The 18,312-nt window shown below is 47.8% G+C and overlaps 1 protein-coding gene across 1 annotated transcript; it reads right to left on the bottom strand.

Annotated features, from left to right (window-relative positions):
- Nucleotides 1–7,132: 7,132 nt before the first annotated feature.
- LOC122915146 (cytochrome P450 1B1) lies at nt 7,133–16,452 on the bottom strand. Its single transcript, XM_044261726.1, has 3 exons — nt 15,215–16,452; nt 13,788–14,927; nt 7,133–10,977 (listed from the first exon to the last, which is right to left on the bottom strand). The coding sequence occupies exons 2-3, from the start codon at nt 14,831–14,833 to the stop codon at nt 10,389–10,391; spliced, it is 1,635 nt and encodes a 544-aa protein (XP_044117661.1). The 5' UTR covers nt 14,834–14,927; nt 15,215–16,452; the 3' UTR covers nt 7,133–10,388.
- Nucleotides 16,453–18,312: the final 1,860 nt, after the last annotated feature.

Raw genomic sequence — 18,312 nt, 5'->3', positions numbered from 1 at the left:
ATGTCCTACTTCCCAAGGAACATAAAGATGCCCATCCTTACATTCTGTGGAGTAAGGTTCGTTAGAGACAGACGTTAAGCCATAAAAAAAAAGGAAAGGTTAGATTTATGTTATATTAGCAGGAAACATGTGCCGTGAAAAAGAAAAAAAAAAAGAAACACAGAAAAGGTAGAATAAGATAAGGTGAGCTGATGGGGCGCCTGGGTGGCTCAGTGGGTTAAGCCTCTGCCTTTGGGTCAGATCATGGTCCCAGGGTTCCTGGGATCGAGTCCTGCATTGGGCTCCTTACTCAGCAGGGAGTCTGCTCCCTCTGCTTGTGGGCTCTCTCTCTCTCTGACAAATAAATAAATAAAATCCTTAAAAAAGAAAAAATTGAGGTCTGAACTCGGACTACAGGAAGGGGCAAAGTGACAAAGGAACTGAACCCCGCAGAGCCCAGTGGTGGTTCTGGATCATGGACTGAACCCCTGCCACATGGTCACAGAGAAAATGAGCCTGGAGGGGCCCTGAGGAGGGAGGACAGTTTCTGGTGGGCTTTGTTAACAAAGCTTTGATTGGTATTTCCAGAACCATCTTGTGAAGTTAAAAATGAAAACTAAGTGGCAAGCAGCCTTGTTCTGCTCTTTACCACAATGAGTTTCTGGAAACCACGCTGGAAAACACAACAGTAAAAAAAACCAACCATTCCTCCACCTCTTTGTCCAGCCTGTGTTTCCCAACTTTTCCCTCCGTGTCAATGCCAAGTGCTAGGGAAAGCCGCGTGCCAACTGGATTTGCTTGGAGGCTGTGGAAACTGCAGAAGCAGAGTCTGAAGTTAAAATGAAGATTGCTGAGAAGGACAGTAGGAGAGCCGAGGTGCCCCGTGGCCCCCTGAGGTGGGGCAGCAGTGAAATGGGGGGTCGGAGGGGAGCACCCAAGGCGGCATCAGAAGGACCAGCCCAGAGCCTGCCAGCCGCAAGGGAACTGGGGAAGTCTCGGCGCTGGGTGTGACCTGTGCTCTGGTGTCCCAGCACCTGGGCAAAAGCCAGAGCTGACAGACACAACCACAAGGCAAGGCCCATAGAGAAAGCCTAACCGGCCGCACGGTACGAGACCGGGGATGCGAGACCCAGGACACTGTAACCCGGACTGCTTGCTCTTCCCCGCAAGCCCACGGAAATCAGGGTGGAAATCCTTCTCAATCAAATACACTAAGAGTTTCATTCAAGGGCCAGAGGCAGAGTCTGTGAAATACTCCAGAAGAAGATCCATTAAGTGCTCCGAAGCATCAAGTTGAAATCCTTTGCTGCTTAGAAAGTGGGAGAATCCGCAGACCATTCGAACTTGTCTTGTTCAAAGCACCGTTGTCAAGTACGTTAGCGCCGACATCCTTAGGCATGTCGAGGGCCTGCTCGCTGGTGATTCTCCGGGAGCTGTTTCAGTGCTCCCAGGGGAAGACGATGGAGTCTGGGAGTCAGAGGCAGGAAACGGTCTGGACCATACTGATGCCATGTGGCCAAACCAAAAGCCAAAGCTGCATAAGGGCTTGCCTGCAACATCTGTCATTGGACGTGTTGAAGTGATTTTATTTCCAGCTGTGGCCTGTGACTCATTAGTGACCACAGAATCAATTTAATGAGTTGTAACCAGCCTTTTTTTTTTTTTAGATAACTGATTTATTGTCTGAAAATTTTGTCGATTATTTCCTTCAGATAGGCTGGGAGGAAGAGGATGCTAGTCCTTAATTCTGCTCCTTGCCACCTCCTCCAGAAAGGCCTCCCTGACTACGTATAGAGTTCCCCCACATGCACTTACATACAAACACATGCACTTACACACCCACACACGGACACACATACTCCACTCTCTTCCATTGGCTTTACAGCACCAGGACCCTTACTACTAACTGAAGTCTCCTTCCTTCCTTTCTTTCTTTCTTTCTTTCTTCCTTTCCTTTCTATCTTTCCTCTCTCCAGGTCTACCCCACTAGAATATCAGCCCCCAAAGCTCAGAGCCAAGTATCTTGATCGCTGTCTTATTGTCAGTGCCCAGAACAGAGCCTGCCACACTGTAGGTGCTCAGATAACTCTGATTTCAATCACACCGAGTGGCAGGGTCCCACTCTTGACTTTTAGCTGCTGTTGTTCATCGGAAATGCTGGCGTCCTACTTCCCGGTTCTGCTCTGAGGGCCTGCTGCCTCAGTCAACAAGGACTCAACTGTGACCCGGCTTCACACACCTGGACTTGGCCTTTGTTCAGTGCTTTTCTGTCTTCCAGCAGCTGCTGTCTCTGCCAACCACCAATCAGCTTCGCTGAAACTCATTTGCGCCAACTCTCCTTGTGGTTTAAGCCTCTGCCTTCAGCTCAGGTCATGATCTCAGGGTCCTGGGATCAAGCCCCACATCGGGTTCTCTGCTCAGCGGGGAGCCTGTTTCCCCCTCTCTCTCTGCCTGCCTCTCTGCCTACTTGTGATCTCTCTCTGTCTATCAAATAAATAAATAAAAATCTTTAAAAAAAATTTTTCAGCCTATTTTAATGTATAGCTTAATAAGCTTTAACACTGAAGCTATATTGCCACAGTCAGAAACCCCCCAAAACTCCACTATGTTCTGTAGTCCCAGCCCCCTCTGCCTCTAACCCTCAGCAAACTGTGGTCTGCTCTCCATCACTTCAATTTTGTCTTTTGGAGGCTGTCGCAAAACTGGATTCATACAGTATGTGACCTTTCGAGGATGGCTTCTTTGACTCAATGGTGTTCCCTTGAGATTCCTCCAAGCTGGTACATAGATCTGCGGAGTTCATTGCTTTTTTACCGCTGAGTGTCGTTCCTCTGTCTGGGTGTACCAAGGTTTTTTTAGCCTGTGAAGCACACTTAGGCTGTTTCCGGTTTGGGGTGATTATGAATAAAGCTGCTGTAAATATTAATGTAAAGCTTTTATGTGAATGAATTTTCATCTGTCTAGGATAAATATCTAGGAGTAGGATTGTTGATCACACCGTACCATTTTGCACTCTCCACCAGCAATGTCTGAATGCTCTAATAGCTTCACATTATCTCTAACACTTATTATGTGTTTGTTTTTTAATTTAGTTTCTATCAAAAGTTTGTGGTATCTCATTACAGTGAATTTTAAATGAAAAATAATAAAGTAGATTTGAAAGAAATTGCATCACAGAAAACAATGCTAAATACTATTTTTTAGAAGATTTTATTTTTTTGACACTGAGAGAGAGAGAAAGAGAGAGCACAAGCAGGGGGAGCAGCAAACAGAGAGGGAGAAGCAGACTCCCCACTGAGCAGGGATTCCTGACTTGGGGCTCGATCCCAGGACCATGACCTGAGCCAAAGGCAGACTCTTAATCGACTGAGCCACCCAGGTGCCCGGCACACATAGATATGTACTAAGTTATGGTGCAAAATGTATTTTATACTGCAGATTATGGTAAAAAAAAAAATGTTTAAAAGCCACTATTCCTACCAGTGGAGGAAGACCCAGGATTGGCATTTCTGCTTGCCAATCTGCTTGTTGGAGTGAGTTAGGGAGAACCTCAAAACCTTAACTAAGCTCAACTCTACAGCAGGGAGAAGAAACTGAGGTCAGACTTCAAGGGCACAGATTGAGAAAGGAGTCGGGGAAAGATGGTGTCCTTAGTGCTGAGAAGCAGGTTTACCAGAACTCACTCCTTTGTTCATTGATAAGTGTACGTGCAAACTACCATTCAATAGCAAAGTGCCGGCACCAAGTCCCTGCTTTTAATGAAGGTACCATCGAAAAGAGATTGATAGAACCACAGATATATCTATAGGACATGTTGAAAAATGAGGGTGGATGTCTCTTTTGAAAAAAATCTAATGCATTATACCTCCCTAAGCAATGTATTTCATGTAAAAAATAATGAGGTCATTTTCATGTGTTGGTAGGGACAATGGTGTAGAGGGACCAGACTGACGGAAGTGTGGCTAGTTGGCATCCTGGAGAACATGTTTACAGTCCCTAAATCAGGTAGACGCAGACTTGCGAACCTGACTGTTCTGATCATGGGTGTATATTACAAAATTCTCATAAATCCTCAAGGGAACATGCACAAAAATGTTCCTTGCAGCATTATATGGGGACACATGAAATCAGACACCATTTGGGTGCCCATTCCCAAGACTTGGATAGAGAAAATGCGGTAGATGAACGCCTAAAATCACAAGAGAGCGAGCAGAAGCCATGGGATTCAACAATGTCTGAAGTATCGTATACAGAGAAGACCAAGCAGTAGGATGGGATACAGAGAGCACTTACAATAAATTAAAACCACATGTATACAAAACAATAATACAAATTTTGCTGGAACACACACAAACAAAAAGTACCCATTAAGCATCAAGAGAAGGAGAGAAACAAAAATAAGCGGGTAGGAATAAAAAACAGAATGAAAAATTTTGGGAGAACCTAGAAGGTTTTCCAGGCTGGTGGAGTGATTCTCTGACCTGAAGGGCTCTCAGTGGCTGTTGAGTTTGTGTTGTTATATTGTGCAATTTATGTAATATCGTGCTGTTCGTTTAGTAGAACACTTATGCAGCTGGTTTATTGAGCCTCTCTATCACCTAAAACGACCTCAAGTAGCCCAGTATCCGTTCCAGCAGCTCCCAGAAGCTGTTCTCAAAGGAGGCTTCCCATCAACATGCCTGTTTCATTCATGCCTCGGTTTTGCAGGCGCTCTCTCTCTCTCTCTCTCTCTCTCTCTGGAGAATGTTCTGTGTTCACCCTACTCAAAGTCGCCGAAAGCAGGAAAGGTTCTGATGGGTCACCTGAGCCAATATCCAGTGTGGTGTCCCCTACCAGAGAGAATTCTTCAATCAGGCCCCTTCGTAGGCCACTGGTCCTCCCTATGGATGGATGGCCTTTGGCTCAGGCAAGGATCTTTAACCTAAACAGATTACAGGATAGAAGTTTTAGGATTATAAAACAAACTACGACCTTTCCTTCTTTGTCTCTTTCTCTTTTTCTTTATTTTTTTTCTTTTCTTTCTTTCTCCCTCTCTTTCTTTCTTCTCACTCTCCCTCTCCCTCTCCCTCCCTCCCTGCCCCCTCCCTGCCCCCTTCCACCTTTCCCTCCTTTTTTTTTTTTTAAGATTTTATTTATTTATTCAACAGAGAGAGATCACAAGTAGGCAGAACAGCAGGCAGAGAGAGAGGGGAAAGCAGGATCCCCACTGAGCAGAGAGCCTGATGTGGGGCTGGATCCCAGGATCCTGAGATCGTAACCTGAGCCGAAGGCAGAGGCTTAACCCACTGAGCCACCCAGGCGTCCCCCACCCTTCCTTCCTTTTCAATAAGGAAGTTCGAGGATGCTTTTCTCAGGAGAGAGGAGTGTTGTGAGTCTTCCTGGCACTTCACAATGTCAAACCTGACTGCCGTGCGGAACGTGCCCTAGACAGGTTTGGCACATGGCTGTGAAACCCAAGGATCAGAGGGATTGGACCGTAGACGGACTAGACTGTCCCCCCACACATGGCCAGGTCGGAAGGTAACTCACTACAGCGTGAGGACAATGGGCTGTGGAGTCAGTTCCTGTCTAGGGAGTGTCCAGACACTGCCAACTTCTCAGTGTTTAGCAGGCCCCGTGACGGCCCCCAGCAGGGAATGCTTGTGCAGTTACGCGGGGTGCGGTGCTTCAGACACAACACGCGCCCCACACGGTCTGGGGGCGTGGCTTCCTCCCGTCCCTGCCGCGTGCTGGACGTGTATGCACGGAGCACGCAGCCTGGTGCAAGTGCACCAGCAGCTCTTGTCTGCCTGCGGCTCGCCCAAACCTATTTAAAACAGATTTTCTCCACTCTTTCCCATCAAAAATAATTGCTTCTGAGTGTATTCTTTTTTTTTTTTTCTTCCCTTCTCTTGAGAATTATAGCTAGTGGGTCAGAACTGGAAAGCAGAGAGCATGGGAGTCACTGAGGCGAAGGGAGGGAGTGTCAACAGCCAAACTTCTGCAGAAAAATGGACTGGATTCAAGGTCAGAGAAATGACCTCTATGTGTTTGCAGCAATCATGCCTGTCTTTTGTCTAAAGCTACGTCCATTTCCCACCCTGCACTCCAGCCTTATATTTTAGTGGATCGGTTGGGTAGAATTCAACTCTGCTTGACATTATTGCAAACGCCTGACCCCACTTACAATTTTGTTAAAATCTCTCCTATGGAAAAATGTATTTCACTGGTCCTAAAACTGTATGATCATTCTGAAAACCCTAGATTAGCACCTTTGGAAAACAGGGGGATCTTCTCTTAAACCAATTTATAGGCATACCCTTTACTTGCTGAAATGATGTCATTGAGCCAAGGCATCAATAACACTGTGTGTGTCCAATTTCCTTTCCTGTTTTCACAGTAATGGGAGCTTCGGTCTGGAAGAAATGAGAGCCCTTGGCACTGCAGAGCCTGCGATCTGTGTGCGTGGGGCGGAGAGAGCCTGGAGAGTCCCAGCAGAGGCTCTGGGAAGTCACATCCTTCACCCAGTAAAAAGGTTAGCAGAAAATATTTCCAGAGTATGGGACAGAATGTTCTTCCCTATTCTATTTTTATTGGACATGAATTGCATTTATTAATTAAGGCACATGTACCTTAAAAATGAATGAAAAAATGTGTATCAACTGAATTGAAAACAAAAGCTTTCAACACACACACACACACACACACACACACACGGTTTTGTGACAAAAGGAAACAAAATGAATGAATGAAATACCAAAGGAAAAGACTGGCTTGTTGCTGAGGGTGGAAGTGTATCCTGCATTTTTTAGGTGAAACAGAAATAAAAGACCAGAGTCTTAAAAAATCTACTCTAGTCCATCTTTCAAAATTAAAAATCAACTCTCACTTTGCTAGGTGTTTGCCACTGAAATTTAACTTCTGTGTTGGTGCTCATAAACTGAAAAATATAGAGATCAGAAAAATGGTAGGAAACTGAATGCTGAACACCTACTTAAAAAAAAAAAAAAGGGCAAGCAGCCTAAAATGTCAAATGACCAAGTAAAATGTTTACAAGGCAACATTTTAATTCAAGCACTTGTAAGTCGGAGTTGAAATGAATGGATGCATTAATGAATGGATGCATGTTGAAAAAAAAGGTAACAGATTCGCTACAACAGAAAGTAAAACTTCCTAACAAGACTAGAAAGTGATTTTTATTATTTTGGTAACGGTGTCAGGTTATAGGTAATTACAGATACAGAATGTTTTTAACCTGGTCAATAACACAGTAAAAGATATATGTTAACCCTGTGTCGCCAAAATGTATTCAGTTACAAGCATGTACGACAGTAGCTCTCTAAGTGTTAAAAGCATCGGTGATAAAATACAAAAATAGGAAAAGGTAAATAAAAAGTTATCATTGAGCTATAAACATCTACTAAAATACCACACAATGTGTCATAGCTAAAAACATACAAATTCATATAAATGCCATGCAACTATTTGATCTAATATAGATCTAATACGGAAATATTAAGGCCGTAATAGCATTTCACAGGTGAAGGCTAAGTTCTGAGATGTGAAAGCTTTTAGAGGGAGGGGAGGAAAAAAAAGCTTTCAGATAACCCACAAAACAAACCTGAGACATCTTTTTGTTTGGAAAAAAAGTCATCTTCTTGCAAAGTCAAAGCTTCAGTATATAAAGGAATTATTTAACGAACAATATGCTTTAACTGTTACCATAACCTGGAGAGTAGATATTCCGACTACAATAGCGACCAGCAAATACATTCTTTGTCTGGAAGAAATATAGTAAGGTTTTCTGATTAGACCAGTAGCTGGATTACTGTAGCCTCCAAGTTTGGTTATTTGTATTTGTTTGTTTTGGGTTTCGTTTTCTTTCCTTTAACGAGATTATAAAACAGAGAATAACCAAGTTGCATTTAAATAAGCCAGGTAGCCTCCCGGAACCCACCTCTCTTCGTCCTTCTCCGTTGCCAGAAGTCTCAGCCGAACTGAGCCTACATCTGTACAAACAGATTATAGCACATCTGGACTTGGTTGACTTAATGAGGCATCCAGATTGGTACATGCTTGCTCTTGTACCACACATGTCTCAGAGTAAGTGGGCTAGGACAGCCTAAAATCACTGTCTTGGCCCTGCTTAGGGGTAGGGGGTAACCACGTTTTAGCATAGTGGGTGACAAAAAAATTTAAATGTAGTGAGTAAGCCCGATTTCTACAGTTGACTTTAGTGCCTTTAAAAATACTGTCACGGGTCTCCATCCTCAAGAGGTAGAGCTATGAGATTTTATTGATTAAAAGCATACAAAATGTTTATTCATAAAAGAATTCCAAATTACAAAATAGATCTTCTGTGTTGTAGATTTTTTTTTTTAAGTATACTTGGGATTGAACTTTAGCCGGTGATACATTTTTCTAAATGTTCATATTTCAAATTTTGTGCTACAGAGGAATTAATTTGGAATGAATGGGGGAAAGCTTAATCATATTTCTTCCTTTTCCTTTTCCTATCTTTTTTCTCACCGCCCCTATGCAGAGCCATCAGACATGCCTCCCTTTGTAACACGATTAAAAGATTCCCAAAAAGCTTAATAGAATGTAAGAAGCAGTAAACTCTCCGGACATGTATACCTTCCTCTGAAAGTTCACACGCAACAGCAAGTTAAATCTCCAACCTCCACTTTGAACTTTTGCCACTTTCCATTGTGCGTTTTTTTGTTTTGCCTTGTTTTTTTGTTTTTGCGTGTGTGTTTTAGGTTTTGGGGCTCTTTACATATATGGAACATATATATTTCCTTCAGGCTTCATGTTTTCACAGTTATCAAAGTGGGCTGCTCACCAGGCCAGCCATTCTGAACAGCACGCCTGATCTGATCAGCTCCAGTGGAACGTGATACAATCCTCAAAACAGCCTCCCAACGCTACCTTCTGATTCTGACTTTCCAAAACACAGAAATGGACACTATTTTTTAAAAATAATTTAAGAAACTAGGCCTAGTATGATGGGAATTTCCCCCTTGGGTTTCTAATAAAGGGAAGATCTGGATAGTTCATTGCATTTTTCCTATTCACCAGGCAGACACAGGTTAAATTTCTTTGCCTTACACAGGCTAACGGTCAGATTTCCAGTAACTTCAATGGAAACTCAACAATCAGAACGGCTTTAAAATTAAATTAAAATTTAAGTATGGTGAGAGTTTAGAATTATAGCATATTAACAACATTGATTTCACAAGAAGATTCTAGATTGTGAATATAATTTTTAGAAAGTATGTTGTAAAGTAATAAGGAACGCATCTTAGAGATCCAATTTTGAGACTTTTTAGTTCTGATTCAAGTTGCAGATGAGAGAATGGACTTTGCTTTATGTTAGTTTCCATGATGTCAAAATAGGCTCATTTCAAGTATTTGAGCCTAAATTGGTTGAACTGTACTTTTTGATTGGTCTTTCTTTTGGAAAGGTGTACATAACTCGAACTTCTTAAAATCACTAATACTATTTAATAATCTAATAACTAATACATATTACTTAAGAATAATTATATATGTAAATATATTGAATAGTATTTGGTGACCTTTTTATTCTACGAGACTTACTGAAATCAGTGCATTATGATCATATGCCATAAAGCTTAGCTGGGCTGGTAAATATTTTTTTTTTCCTCATCATTGAAATTCTATACTTTGGCAACAGCAGAGGTGTGACTTCGGCTTGGAATTTTTGACAGTTTAACAACTTACACTTCAAAATCATGATAAATCATTGAAGCCTACTATTGAATCAACCACTATTAATTTCTTTATAAGCAAATGACCTCATGATTTATGCAAAAAAGAGAAAGCACATCAGTAGGCAAAAAGACAAATCCATCCGGAGATTCTCCCTAAACTATTTTTTACCAAAGAGGTCAGAAAGGAGTTTCTGGTCTTTACCCCCTTCCCTTGTCATCCTCAATCCCGCGTCTTACACTGAAATGATTTGCCTTTGCATAATCAACAGTATTTTCAGAAATTTTGCTCACTGTGGTTTCCTATGAAGCAGATTTCAGCGCTCGGAATGTCAGTCCTGGATCCCACCCACGAAGGTGTGGTTACTGAACCTGTTCTTCATTAGGTCATTTGTGGGTGCGCATATGTGGGTTTCAACTCCAAAGGATGCTCCCTCAAGACATTATTACCAGCACTCAATATTGTGTAAAAATAGCTTGGACCCTTTAATTCTTTGGCTCCAAAAATGTTCCAGGAGCTCCTTCATAGCCCTGCGCTGCTCTGAGCACAGGTCCGTGAAGCCCCTCATCAGTGGGTCCATTGGTGGATGCTCACTTTAGAAGCCAATTGAGAAAGTGGCACAGAGGAGCTAGAACAGTCTTATACAACCCCCCCTCACTTGAGTATTTCCAAAATTTGAGCTCGCTTCTGGCTTCTCACTGGCAGCCTTCCTCGGCTTGAAACTTTTGGACAGCCCTATCGAGGAGCGCCATGGACTCTCTGAGAGTGACGTTGATACTGAATGACTTGGGTTTAATGGTCAGACCGTAATTAAAATCCATCGTCGCGGATTCGTCTGGATTGGCCTTGAAATTGCACTCGTGAGCCAGGATGGAAATGAAGAGAAACAGCTGCATCTTGGAAAGCTCTTCCCCAATGCACCGCCGTTTGCCCACTGAAAAAATCATCACGCTGCTGGCCAGGTCCTTGTCGATGAAGCCGTCCTTGTCCAGGAAGCGGCCCGGATCAAAGTCCTCTGGGTTAGGCCACTTTGCCGGGTCATGATTCACAGACCACTGGTTAACAAAAACCACCGTGTCCTTGGGAATGTGGTAGCCCAAGACGGAGGCGCTGGTGGTGGTGGCATGAGGAATGGTGACAGGCACAAAGCTGGAGAAGCGCATGGCTTCGTAAAGAAAGGCCATGACGTAGGGCAGCTTGGGCTGGTCGCCTAGGCAGGGCAGCCGGTCTCTACCCACGACTTGATCCAGTTCGGCCTGGACCCGAGCCTGCACATCAGGATACCTGTTGGGTTGTTAACACAGAAGGAGAAAGTAAAGGAGGCAAATGAATTCTTTTATCTAGGAAGTGCATGACCGTTTATTTTCATGCCATTTTCTTTATCTGAATCAGTGGCTGAGTTAACACAGCCAACCCCTCAAAAAGAAAACAATCCCAAACAGTTTCCTACTTTCTCACTAAATTACGGGATGGGTAAACTAATAATTCTATTTCCTGTAGCAAGCCTCACCTGGCTGATGCTCTTTTTCCTATCGTAAGTCGAAAACAGTCTTTAAGTTTTCTAGTCTGAAAAAGCTCCTAACAAAGACAATTTCTCCATGAGGCACAGGAGACAGTGCCAAGGACCCACAAAACTTTCCAGGGGCCCATGAAAATGTTTTCATTTCATTCAAAATCAGGGAACAAAAAAAGGAGCTGTTAGGTCAAAGAAAATGTTTTAATATGTAATTTTAACCTAATTATCTTTATTCCAATGTAGTAATAAAATGTCACTTAAAAATGTCACTAAATGTCACTAAAAAATCACTTGGGGTAAGCCGTCTACAGAGGCAAGAGGTCCCATCCAGGGTCCACAAAAGGAAAAAAAGCAGCCTCCAAAGCTGATCCTTTTTTCTCTCATTTCCCAGGATAATTCTAGGACATACACTGCTCTCACTTCACACAAATTGGTATCCTGATAAAGCTACACATCTTCTAAACGTAAAAGGAAATTCCCAGTGTTCGATGGTACAAACTATAATGCTTATTCACTGTTGGCAATACAAATAGTACAGTCCTTTTGGAGAACAAAATCTGAGTACAAAGCAAGACGCAATCTTTTTAAACCCAGTAATCCATGCCTAGAAATGTATGTGCAGGAAACAACAGATACAAAAATCTTTTTAAACCCAGTAATCCATGCCTAGAAATGTATGTGCAGGAAACAACAGATACAAAAATATGTAACTAAAACAATAGCCGAAATTTTTAAAATGCAATCAACAGTGTTAAAAGAAGTGATCATATATCATGGGACTATTATGACAAAAATACTAGAGAGCCACCAAAAATCACTAAAATAAAGTTTTAAAAAATAGGAAAATGTCCATTACAGTAAGTGAAAATGCCAGAAGTTTAAAAAAAAAAAAAGTAAATTATTATTGCATCTCTGAAAAAAATTTAAGCATGTATGGTATGAAATTATGGTTGATTTAAAAAACTGCCTCATGAACATCATACTTCAGATAGTAAATATTTAAGGTTTTGCCAATCAAATCCCTGTGTCGCAACTATTCAGCTCTGCCCTGTGCTGTGAAGGCAGCCATAGAGAACACATAAACGACTGGGCATGGTTGTATTTTGCTAAGAAACTTACATACAAAAATGGGCAGTGTAATTTGCTAACCTCCATCATACTGTCTTTTCACTAAAAGGAAGAAAAATGTATTCATCAGCTATATTGAATTGAAAGTGACTCCAAAATTGTTTTATTTATTTATGCTGCCCAATTCAGTTTCTGATTTAAAGAGAGAGAGAGAGCGTGCGCAGTTTCAAAAGATGATATGTTTATGGAGAGACATAGAAAACCTACTGATCTCGTTTTGGGATGTCTTCTTCCCAATCTATTATCGACTTGTTTGTATTTGATTTCTGCTCATTGCCCATATGTGTTTCTGGGCTCTTAATACTGAAATGCAATGTTAAAAATACAAAAAATTCAGTTTATAAAAGTGCTTGCACCCGATCTGAGGTTGGAGGATTCTAATAAGAAAAGAAACAGTCTTTGCCTTCCAATGTCTGGATTGCCAGCAAATTCTGCACCCCCCCCCCACCGTGGCTCCCTTCTGCACCAAGAAATGGCACAACCAAGACTTCAGGTCTCTCAGGGCAACCACGATGTGCCTTGAGTGAGCCATCTGCCCCAGAGTAGGGCTCCTAGACAAAAACAGGCTGCTCTGTTAAATGTTTAAATTTCGGATAAACAATGGTTAATCTTTGAGCAAGAGCATGTCCTGCGTGAATTTTATTTTTTTATTTTCTAAATCTAGCAACACCCTATACCAGCAACCCGTTTGCTTCCTGCGTGTAGAGCTTCCCAGAGGTCTGCGATCCTAATCCAGGTGGCCACTGCTGATCAGTCTGCCCACCGAGCCGGGCCCGGGGACCAGAGAAGTGCGTCCGCAGGCGCCTCCTGGATGCCCCGTTTGCCCTCCCGGACGCCGCTCTGCGCTCGGTAAAAGTGACTGCCTCTGCCGCTTTTTAACTCGGATACTTCTAACACAACTAGCGCGGCGGTTTCGTAAACCCAGCACAACCTGCTAGTTTCTGGCCGCCTTCCTAAAGCTTCCGTGCCGGGTAAGCGCTGGCGGGGCTCCCTGTGCCCGGGAACAAAGCCCGGACGCGCGGCTGGCGGGCAGCGCAGGGGCTGGGCGGCCTCTGCTCTGCGCCGGGGACCGGCCGGGCCAACGAGCTGCTCTGTTTATTGAACGTATCCCCCGTTACCCTTTCTTTCGGAACCGTGCCGATTTTGCTTCTGTTGTGCCAAGGAGGCAGAGATCAGGACTGATCTGAGGACACTTAGAAGATCCTGCCTTTCAGGCGGCTCTCACAATTCTGTCCCCACTTGGAGGGGTAGCAAGCGACAAGATCAAAGCCGCGGGCGATCGGGGCTGGGCAGGGTGCGCGCGCGGTCTCCGAGATCTCAGCTTGGAGAGGTGCGGACCTGGCGCGGAACCACAGACCCTGGGCGTTGGTCGCGCCCTCAGCATATTCCAGCCCCACTCCGCCCTTTACAGGGGAGGAAAGGCCTGGCCCACGCCTCCTGGAGGCTTTACCTGGTGAAAAGGATGAGCAGCCACTGCAGCGCCGTGGAGAGCGTGTCCTGGCTGGCGCCGAAGATGTCGGTGACAGTGGCCGGCACGTACTCCAGGTCCAGCCGTGAGCCGCCGTCGTCCAAGCCCTCCGTCGCCGCCTTGGTTCCCGCCGAGAGGATGAAGGCGTCCATCATGTCGCGCGGGCCGGCCCCGGGCTGTAGGCTTTCGCGGTGCCTCAGGAACTTGTCGAGGACGAAGTTGCTGAAGTTGCGGTTGACCTGCTGGAACTCGCGGAAGGCGGTGCGCACCGGATTGGGAAAGCGCTGCAGCCAGGGCAGCACGTCCACCAGGCTGCCCGCGCCCACCGTGCGCCCGAACTCCTCGTTGTGACTTAGCAGCTCGCGGAACTCGTCGTCGTCGTGGCTGTAGCGGCAGCCGAAGCACACGGCGCTCATGACGTTGGCCACCGCCACCACGGTCAGCGGCCGCGGGTCAAGGAAGGCGCCGCCCGCGCTGCCGCGCACCAGCAACGCCACCAGCTCGCGAGCCTCGCCCAGCACGTGGCCCTCGAGGACTCGCCGGCTGCGCGGCTGGCGCGTGGAGAAGGCCCGCATGGTGCTGTGCGCCGCGCGCCGCTGCACCTTCCAGCGTGGGGAGTACTGGCCGAAAGCCAGGCTGCGGCCGCCGGACACCACACGAAAGGAGGCGAAGCGCGGCCGATCGGCGAAGGCGGCGCCCTGCTGCACCAGCGCCTGGCGGATGGCGCGCTCGCCGTTCAGCACCACCACCGGGCAGTTGCCCAGGCGGATCTGGAAGACGTCGCCGTAGCGCCGCGCCAGGCGCGCGAACGAGAGGTGCGGCGCCGGGCCCATCGCCGCCGCGTTTCCGATCAGCGGCCACGCGAACGGGCCCGGCGGCGCGGACCCCGGCTGTCGCCGCCGCTGCCTCAGCAGCCACTGGCCCACGTGCACCAAGGCCAGCACCGAAAGGAGCAGCAGGAGCGTGGTCTGCTGGGACGACAGCGCGCTCGGCTGCAGGCGAGCGTCGGGGCCGAGGCTGGTGGCCATGTCGGAGAGAGATGGACGGAGGCGTGGCGCTCAGGTGTGCGGAGGAAGGAGCCGGCGCCCCGCGCCCCTACCCCTGGCGTCTGGCTACGCTGCGCTGTTGGGAAGGCGCGTAGGTCAGCTCAGGGCGCGCGCACTGGTCAAGCAGCAGAGGACGCTTCTTCCCGGCCCAAACCCCTTCCCCTAAGAAGAAGGGGAAAAGCGTGTCTCCACCTCTCTGTGCCCCGAACTCTCCGTCCCCACCTCAACCCTCAGCGGCCTAACGGTCCCAGCAACTCGGGGACAACCCGGAGGGCATCAAGACCGAGGCGCTCCGTTCCCTCTCGGTGCCTACCACCCCGGCCCGGCAAGGTCGCGGGATAGCAGCTCCGCGGAGAGACTGACCTGCGAGGTGGCGCGGTTTCCTGCGGGCGCGGGATGCACGGCTCCGAAACAGGGCTGGGGCCTTTGTGGAGGGCAGGAGGTCTCCAGGAAATCGGAGACCTAGCCGGGACACCTGCTGCTCTGGGAGCTTGAGCACCCACTCAGTAGCCTCTAGGCGTCGTCCGAGCCAGGGGCGCTGGGACTGGGATGCGGACCGAGAAGGGTCCCTTCTTTGCCGATCGCCGCTATACCTGGGGCCTCGGCAAAGCGGGGTTTTCTCACAGAGTGCGGACTGAGACTGGGGGGTCAACGAATGCAGGCAATTCCCAGCCCTCAGGACCCCCGCGTGTCTCCGACAGCTGGTGTTGCAAAGGCGTGGCCCGTTTGCGCACAGTCACTCCAGAGTTGAAACGCGCCATCCCGCGCGACTTTTAAGGTCTGCATTGGGCGGGTGGCCCCGCGGGGCGGGGCGGGGCTTGAGGGGGGCGGGGCGCCGGGGAGGGTCCAGCGGCTCAGACCCCTAACCCGCGTAGCTGTGCTCCCGCGGTCACGCAAGGCGGCCGCAATTCTCCCGACGGCCTTGGCACAGTGACTGTCGGCTTTGCCAGAGCTGCGGTGTGAGCTTCTAGTCTGCCGGAAAACCACTCTTAATCAGTCCCTCCCCAGCGAAGCCGCAGTTTCCCGGAAGCGCGCTGGGAACAGAACCTGCCCGTCCCGCGGGGCTCTGGATGGGAACGCGCCCCCTCGGCCGGAGCGCGTGACTCCTCTTCCCTCTCGGTGACTGAGCTCCGTTCCCCGAGACAAACCCGTTCGGGATCCTTGGGCGCCCGGGCCGGGGGAGGGAACCTGTCGGTTTAGGAACGCGGACTGCCCGGGTTATGGTGGCGGCTTGCCTTTACAGCATATCCCCAGTTGTTTTAGTTTATTTTAACTTTCTTGCAAACAAATAGGCCCCTCGGATGAGGCCCTTTGGCGGGCAAAGTTCTCCTTCCACCTTGTGCAGAGAGATCAAGAACCCCGAAAGACGCCGCTCCCAGACCCCAGCGGTGCTGGGCACACAAAGACCAGCGCTGGCCGCGCGCAGCTGGTCGAGAGGCTTCCCGCTTCGCAGTCCCCCAAGGTGGCGCCTCCCCCAGACCCGCGCACTGTCGCGCTGGCCGCGTCCGAGACCCTCGGCACAGAGCCCGGAGCCAAGCTGGGGCGAACGGGGGGCTAGGAGCAGAGGGAAGGCGCTCTGAGGATCCCGGAGGGAGGGCGAGGGGGAGGAGGAGCAGGAGGCCGTTCTCCTCGCGCCTACCAATTTCATCGGGTTGAAGTTTCCTCTGCTGTCCCTCCCCCTTGCGTGCAGAGCAGACCTTTGCGTGCGCGGCTTCTGGAAAGTCTTGGGCTCCGGTCATATCCTTGGGCGCTTCTCACGGCACCTGACACGCCGAGGCGGCGGGGGCGGCAGCCCAGGGCGGGGTACCCGCCGCCACCGCCCTCCGCGGCGCACGCACTGCCGCACCCCGGGGGCCAGCGGGGAGGACGCCCTGACCACCCTATCGGGAGGCGGATCTGGGCGCTGTGAACTCGAGATGGGGACGCTTCCTTCCAAGGGGAAGCAGGAGGTGCTCCGTCCCCGGTAGCTTCCCCCGCTGGCTGCGCCCTCCCTTTACCAGCTGGTACAAAGCATTTTCAAGCCCCGGGGGAGAAAAGGGCTTCTCCGCAAGGTTGGGGAAAGGGCGAGCCCGGGGAAGGGTGAGATGTCTGGTAGTTGACCAGGGTGGAATTGTACCTCCGGGCCTCTGGGATCCTCAAGTGTCATAAAAGTTGGGGGTTTACCACGTGACAACTCTGCGCTTTGAGTATTATCCACGCTGGAAATCTCTATTGTTCTATTGCTTCTCAGTTTGCAGAGGTGGAAACTGGTGTTCGGAGAGGTTATGTGACTTAACCAAGATCACTCGCACTGCAATAATACAATTACAGACATAATCTTGGGGCGCCTGGCGGGCTCAGTCTGTTAAGCGTCAGACTCTTGATTTCGGCTGAGGTCATGATCTCGGGGTTGTAAGATTGAGCCCCGCGTGTCGCCTCCCCCCTGGGTGTGGAGACTGCCTAAAATTCTCTCTCTCTCCCTGTTCCCCTCCACCCCTTTTAAGTAACCCAAGTAACCCTTTTAAGTAAAAATTAAATCAACAACAACAACACTGTAATCTTAAATGATTCTTTTCAAGGAAGTGATTAAAATGCTTGATGGTTTTCTCCCCTTCCCACCTCTTAACCACCTCTCAAGAGGTGAAGCCAGAATTCGAACCCCCCTCAGTCTCATTCCAGATCCATCAGACAAGTTTATGTGGAAGGAAATCCTCAGGTGAGAAAAGCACAAATGCCATCTTTCCTGCCTGCTAAAATCATCATCATCATCATCATCATCATCAGCTGGAAGAATTTCTTTGAATACTTGTTTTTGTTTATGGAAGTGAGGACTGTGAGGTTCACAAAGAAGAAATAGTGTGGTTCCCTTTTGCAGTAAAACTGGGTGAGGGAGGCCTATGGACTATGCCTCATAGCTGACCTGGAACTAAGTGGTTAAAGCCCAAAGAGATGTCTGAAAATCACACTTTGTGAGAGACCAACAATAAAATATCTGACCTGATAAGAAAATGCTTTTTGTAAAAGTCTCCATTCAGGGGGCGCCTGGGTGGCTCAGTGGTTTAAGCCTCTGCCTTGGGCTCGGGTCATGATCTCAGGGTCCTGGGATCGAGTCCCGCATCGGGCTCTCTGCTCTGCAGGGAGCCTGCTTCCTCCTCTCTCTCTCTCTCTGCCTGCCTCTCTGCCTGCTTGTGATCTCTCTCTATCAAATAAATAAATAAATAATCATTTGAAAAAAAAAAGTCTCCATTCAGTAGTTTTTGAGAGGTTCTCTCTGGAAATGATGTCACACACTGTAACAGAGCTCTCCAATCCGTGATGAAGTTGTTTTTGAGCAATGGAATAAACAAGCATTGGTTTCATAGTTGGGTTGGTCTACACACCCTTTGAGATGAGTTTCATAACTTTACAATGTCCAGCTTCAGCAAGCCCCTTGCCTAATAATTCAGTTCGAGACAGCTGCACACACCGGTCTCTCAGTAGGC

Source organism: Neovison vison, chromosome 8 (genome assembly GCF_020171115.1).
Source record: "Neovison vison isolate M4711 chromosome 8, ASM_NN_V1, whole genome shotgun sequence".
Lineage (NCBI taxonomy): Eukaryota > Metazoa > Chordata > Mammalia > Carnivora > Mustelidae > Neogale > Neogale vison.
The sequence above is the reverse complement of the archived record's forward strand: the minus strand, read 5'-3'. Positions and strand labels throughout refer to the sequence as shown.

Excerpts from the sequence above, each read along its gene's own strand:
- LOC122915146 (XM_044261726.1), bottom strand. The coding sequence starts at position 14,833 with ATGGCCACCAGCCTCGGCCCCGACGCTCGCCTGCAGCCGAGCGCGCTG. Across the intron at positions 10,978-13,787 it reads CTGCTCATCCTTTTCACCAG|GTATCCTGATGTGCAGGCTC; the intron begins GTAAAGCCTCCA and ends ACAACCCAACAG.